The sequence below is a fragment of the Pterocles gutturalis genome, unplaced genomic scaffold (assembly GCF_000699245.1).
Source record: "Pterocles gutturalis isolate BGI_N339 unplaced genomic scaffold, ASM69924v1 scaffold7530, whole genome shotgun sequence".
Lineage (NCBI taxonomy): Eukaryota > Metazoa > Chordata > Aves > Pterocliformes > Pteroclidae > Pterocles > Pterocles gutturalis.
In genome coordinates, this window is record NW_010140656.1 from 6,339 (window position 1) to 13,093 (window position 6,755).

Consider the following 6,755-nt stretch of genomic DNA (forward strand, 5'->3'; position numbering starts at 1 on the left):
GAAAGAGTGCTTCATTTTCAATACTCCTGCTTGTCCCACAGCAGCCTCTGGAAATGTGGTTAATTTTTAAGTGTTCCGTGGTGAACCATTGTTTCCTTACTCATCAGCAAGGATTTCCTTCTATTTTTCCCATAAAGAAAAAATGATCCTAACAATAACCTACTTAAGATTTGTTACACATTTAATATTGTCACTATCTTGAATTGTGCAAATAACCCAACCTTTTAGTTCAGCATCACAAAAAACAAAAAATATCTCAGATTGCCTCAAAACTTTTCCAAATTTTAAGAAAACTGAAAAGTGCTTGAAACCATCTTTTCAGGTCAGACACTTTTTTTTTTTTTTTTTTTTAAATTCCATAGCTAACTAGTTTAGCCTTGTTTGAGGCAGGGTTATTGCCACTCCCCTCACCGCCCCCCCCCAAAAATTGAAACAAGGCATAGAAAATTACCAGAGCCTTGCATTGCTTAGAGTGAAACAATTCACTAATATTGGCTCATAGTTTAGAAACATTTCGGTCTACCTAGGTCTGCATTTTAAACAAATTAAAAAACAAAACAAAACTAAACAAAATCAACTTCCACTCCTCCCTGCTTAACACATTCATAAAACTGTTGTGGAGGGATACATGCAATTGCTTTCCTGCTACCCCAAGGGCCAACAACACTGTCTTGCCTTTTCTTCCAGCTCCTCTGGGAAAAAGAGGTTATTACAGAAGTTCACAGCCATCTTCCTGGGTTGGGCCTCAAAGGGCAAAGCTGCTGGGCCATGCTTATTTTCAAATCAAATGCTTGGAGACCACAGCCAGCCTGGGGATCCTTGAGAAACCCGATGTTTCCCAGGCCTACAGCACCCAGACCAAGTCTATCTCAAAGATAAACAGTTTTATCAACTCCAAGAAAAGGCAAAACAAAACATCTGGGGGAGGATTCTTCTCTGCAGTAAATCCGTTTAACTGCATTTCTACCCTGACGTCAGCCGAAGACAAGGTGACTTTCAGGGTTTGCACTTTTTTAGTAGATGTCATTAACACCCAGTTCCTGTGCTTCCGACTGGGGGCAACTGTCCTTATGAAAAGCTCTGCTGTGTATATTCCATAATAAGGCTCCAAACTACTGCAACCAGCCATAATGCTGCTCCCACAGTCTCAGTGCTCACTGCAGAAGGTTATGATGTTTTCTAAATAAGGATAAGAATGATGATAAATCAATGAAGACATAATAACAAGCAGCAAGCTTTTTAATAGACAATATATGTATTCTTTCTTATTCTTTGATCCTGAGGCTCTTAAGGACAGCCGTTCTTTTTTTTTTTTTCTCTCTCTATCTGTATCTGGGCAGAAAGTTGCATACCCTAACACAGTATTTAGCTCACAGCAAATAGCACAGCAGTGTCTACGCATGTCTGTCTGCTTTTTCTTTATATACACTCCGAGCAAGGATTTTTCTCATCTCATACATCATTCACAATCCACTGCAGTGATTCCCCAAAGTCTGTCTGTACCTTCTGCACAATGAAGAAGAAGAAATGGGCTGCTCAAAAAAGGCTGCCTTGTCTCTCTAACAGACTGGCATTTCGCTGCACTGCAAAATCCCTGAGGCTGTATTTTTAGCAGCGCCTCAGGAATAGATTGCCCTTTAAAGCTCTAAATGGGAAGAACGACAACAAAATTGGGGATGCCCATTCAGACCTTTAGTCACTTACTCCAAATGCATCCCTTTTAACACTCTGAAAGTTTGTAATTGTACCCAACAAGAACTCTGAAGGCCAGAAAATGCCATTCCATGTCATAGGTCTTTTAAGAGCAAAACCGAGCTGCCTGAAACATAGCAAAAAGAAAACAATTCATCGAAGCTGTGCTGAATACTAAAGTAAACTATGACTCCTACTATGCTGTATATTCTGTTTTCATTCATTTTATAGACATCACTGTGGAATAACAACTTTGAGCAACTAAGTATTTTGGCAGACAGCAAATAATTGTTCATCAGGCTGTTCATCAAAAGCCTCACAGATTAATATGGCAGTTACACTCACCTGTTTTGTATCTGGAGTCATTAGGTTTAAGCTGGTGGTGGATATATTCAGCATTATGCTCATTCCTGCAAACTGAAGATTGCTCTTTCCCAAGATGCTAGAAAGAACTTTGCTCGGTGGCTGTGAGGGGGGAGGGGAAAAAAGCACATTTTTGTTCTCTGTTTATTTGGGATTACCTTCATTGTATCCAGGGTTAGCTTAATCTTAAAGGTGTCTAAAAAGTTGCTGACTTTTCAAAAATCATTTTATTGCAACAGCTGTTTTCCTCCAGAGGCAATTTCTCATTTATATTAGTAGTAATAGTACTACTTATATACTAGTGGTACTACTACTAGTAGATTACCTACATACTGCTCATATGTAACACTTTAACTTTGTCATCTTACAGAGACGGTATTTCATTAACTTATCTTTAAAAAAGACCTTTTGAATATCCTTGTTTCTCTTCTTTCCTTAAACCCTTGTGATTCCCAGCTCATGCCTAAGGATCACTTGCCCACAGTGTGGGCAAAGTACAGAAACTTGGCCTCAAGAAGTGTACATCACCTTAACCAAATTCATAAGCCACTAGTGGCACAAACATGCTGAAAGTACACACTGGAAAAAGGTATCTGTTTTTAACATTGATCTGAAATTCTGTTGCTGGGCAAACTTTCTTCTCAGACAGTAGACTTACTTTAAAAACACTATTTCAATAACTGCTATTTCAATAACTATTTCAAACACTATTTCAATAACTTTTCAATAACTGCTAAGCAACATTGCTTCTAAACGCAGTAATACAGCAAGGTGTCTCACTGGGCCCTTGGGACTCTGTTTAATCCTACTTTTCCAATGATATTTTGCATCATTTTGCTTTACAAGGAAAAAGATATTTTAATCTTTACTTTCAGGTTTAGAAACAAAAGCCATAGAACCTAGAGATGCCAATGCGATAAATTTGGTGGTGGAGCAGGGAGGGGGGAACCACAACCTTAATTTCTGAGACAGTTTCCAATTTTGCTGTGACATATGTTGTTGCATGTGACAGGGGAAGATTCTCCATTGCAAACAAGCAGCATTTCATCCCATCCCTTTCTGCTGGGATTCTGCCTAGGTGGTGGAGCAGCTGGGGAACCAGACAGACCTTTTCCTTCACTTGCTCATTCTCCTGTGCCCAACAACACACACAAGGGATACAATTAACTGCTCCTTGCCTTAGAGTTGGCATTAAATCCCAGATTTGCTAGCAGGCCCCTGGAAGAGCAGGTAGTGCCAGACTGTTGAGGTCTGTCAGAGCTGAGAATTCCTCTTCTCCTTGCCTACAGATCCTATCTCCTACCACATAAATAAGAATAAAAGCATGGTAATAACAATGTCAGGCCAGTGCCCACTGGACCTGCCATCAGTGCTGGCCACTGAGCATTGGCCATGGAAACAGCACAGGGACAGAAGATCACCTGGCGTTTTCTCTCCATTTCCAGAAATCAATTATTTCCCAACTCATTAATTGTCACCAGTACAGCTATGCTCCAAGAACAGATCTAATAACTTTAAAAACTATGTATATTTTTTGGCTTCTGCAATAGCTTCCAGCACCTATTTCCACAATGTACTCATGCATTTTAGGAAAAGGCATCCCTTTTTGTTTTTTAAGCCTTCCAGCTGCAATCTACAAAAGAAAGAAAAGGAAAAGGAGGGGGCTTTTACAACAGGAACATAAAGGCAAGCCTCAATCTTTTTCTTAGATGTACTCATACTTCTAGATGCCTATAAAAGCAGATCCTGACCAAAGGGCAAGAGGCAACATACAGTGGGTGAAAACAGCCAATACTTTCAAAGATTAATGATCTGCAATTCTCAAAGCTGCTTTAAAGTCACCTGCCTGCTGTGTCTCATCTCCTCTGTGTTGAACCAAGAAAATATAGTCAACTGCACTCCGAGAAAATAAAAATACCTTTCGTTTTTTGAAGGCTCCTTTGGCACCAGGCACAGCTTCACAAACACGGCTGATTGCTTCCCTGAAGAGACAGAAAAAAGCTTTATGGCAAATGAATGTGTGGCTTTCTTCATTATATTTGGAATACACTGGGAGAAAACAGCTTCAGACCGTACTTCTGTTCACAAGAGAGGATAGTTAGTGGGTCAGTTAGCTGTCTTCTCAAGGCCAAAGTACAGTTGCCATTCAAATTTAATTACTCTACTGTGAAGCATAAGACAGTAAATAGTCAATGTTACCGTAAGGAAGAGTACCTTGAGAACTACAAAGGATAAAAATGTTTTCTCACACTATTAAAAAGATCTTTTCTCATCATAAATCAGAATATTTGTCTTAATGCCTCCTTCCAAGTCTCATTTTTGTACCTTATTAAGCCACAAGGAATCTGATCCTAAGGCATGTATTTAATCAGCATTGCTTTACATCGTTTTTTTAAACCTTTCTTATAACGTAAAGGATAGTAACTATCACTTTTCTCACTACTATACTATGCACTTCTCCAGGCAGAGGAAAAACACCTGGCTTTAGATAATATAAGAACCCTAAAATATTCTTGGTAATATGCATGTTATATACAATATATATATACAATGGGTCATACAAAATTTTAATTTATATTTGTTCAAAACAATCTCAATAATGTATTTGTGGCTCTATTTTTACACGGTAAGTTAAATTAATGCCATTGACATTTTGCTTCAGTTTTCTAATATGGCTTCATTCTTCCCATCTCACTCAGATTGGATGAAAGAAATGCATGTTGAAAATGAGTTTGAATTCATACTCTCTCATAGGAAAGTAACTGTATGCTACAAAAACTCTTGAATGCATACTGCTACAAACAAATCTTATAGATCCTTTTGGTATTTAACAATTTATTATCTGAAGAGTCAATCTGGTCAATTTGCTTCTGTGCACACAGAGACCTTCCTGTGACCATTAGTTACAAATCTGTAACAGACCTGTCCCATTGATACTGTAAGACAGAAAAGTTGCACAAGGATGAGTAAAGGTGTCTCCAAACCTTGTTTAACTGTTTTAAATATGGATTGAGACTAACAGCAAATTATATTTAGACCTAAAAACAAGAAAATAACACATACTTCTCAAAAAAAAAAAAAAACTAAACTAAAAAACAGAATGGGAGACATTGAACTACAAGCTAAAGAACAGTCAAAATAATCAAAACCTTGAAATATCACCTTGATAAAAACATAAACTATTTTAATTTCATACCAGGTGCAGGATGATATTTCAAATATGCATTAGGATCAACAGGTGAGTCAGGAGAGAAATGTCATATATGTATCAGCATTCAACATATAATGGCTCAGCAAATGTCACAGATTTATCTGTTTGCAATCAGTAATCACTATATCGTTATGTCTTGGGTGCTTTTACCTAGGGCCCAATCCAAAGTTCGACTCACCTGAAAGAATGGCATGAATTTATTAATTTTGGGTGGTGGGTGGTTGTGGAGGTGGAACAGGCCTTGTAGCAAGTTTAAAGTCCTGTCATTCTGAAGAAGGATGAGATTTACAGCAAAAAAAGAGTCTAAAAAGCTTTCAGGCACCCAATCCTTACTTTAGGTCTAGAGGAGAGCTTGTTTGTTCCACAGCTTGTCTTTTGTTAATTATTATTCTCCAACTACATCTGCTCATCTAAGAAAACTGCCTCTCACTACAAACCCCACCTTGCCTATGCCCTCAGACCATGAGAGCTACAAACACACTCCATTTCACAGCTCAGTGGTTGTATTCAGTTCCCACATTTACCACAATGCTTTGACTCCAAACAAGTATTTTAGTTAAGAGTAGCAACTAACTTTTCTTACAAAGCAAGTAAAAATCAGTTGGTTTAAAAGAGAAGCCCCGATGCATCTTAGAAATACAGCACAGCAGGCATCACACACTGATCATCATGATACTGAGACAAAGGTTACTGCTGAAAATGTTATCAGGAAAAAGAAATGTTCTTCTTGTCCACCAAAAAATGCTTTTCTTTGCCTCAGGAAAAGCAAACAGACATTACGTTGTACAGAGCCATCCCCTCAGCCTTGCTACTGAGATTGTGGTTGAAACTTGTAGCTTGCCATCTCTTTCTTGCACTGAACCAAAACCTTTGCAGGCAACAAGGTGAGAAGTCCAGGCCTGTGGCAGCCCCCAGCCTGCTGCTGTCTTTCGAACCCATGCCTCTTGCTTCCCCAGGTGGGTCTGAGCCTCCCGGGAACTTTGTCTGCAAGGTGCTGATACCAAGACATCACCAACACTTCATCTTCTTTGTCTCCTCAGTAGTCTGATTAGTGCACTGAGATCCCTCATAAGTTTTGACTCTCACAGAAAGGATTTGTATTATGAACTGTACTTGAGGGATAAATTTGCCCGTAGCTTCCTTTCTCTTCCTATTTCCCTCCACCATCTCCTCTCTCTAGCAGCAACATGGAGCAGGTAGGAGGAAAAGGGAATTTTCAGGCCACCACACCTGACAAAAAAACATTTACAAGCATGTTACTTTTCTGGTGCAGGACTGGGATTTGTAGTAGTTTTGCTACTCCCTCTTCTGCCCGCCAGCTCCTGTTAATCAGACATAAAGCGTGTTACTCAATAGACCCATCTCACTCAAGGACCTTGTTGATCAAAACTGACACTTGACTGTACCAGCTGAAGAGGCTGAAGCCCAGGGCTGAGGTTTGGCAAGGCAGCCTTGGTTACTGTTCATACGCCCTGCCTCGGCAGGGTAG

At 39.3% G+C, this 6,755-nt stretch overlaps 1 protein-coding gene across 1 annotated transcript in view; it reads right to left on the reverse strand.

Annotated features, from left to right (window-relative positions):
- The window catches only part of LOC104469299 (SHC-transforming protein 3-like), a gene marked incomplete at its 3' end in the record, with an annotated part of 42,625 nt that overhangs the window by 5,426 nt on the left and 30,444 nt on the right, over positions 1-6,755 (reverse strand). The window contains exons 3-4 of the mRNA XM_010083754.1: positions 3,974-4,037; positions 2,038-2,157 (exon numbers count right to left, since the gene is read on the reverse strand). Coding sequence (XP_010082056.1) covers positions 2,038-2,157; positions 3,974-4,037 — 184 coding nt within the window. The remainder of the gene's footprint in view (positions 1-2,037; positions 2,158-3,973; positions 4,038-6,755) is intronic.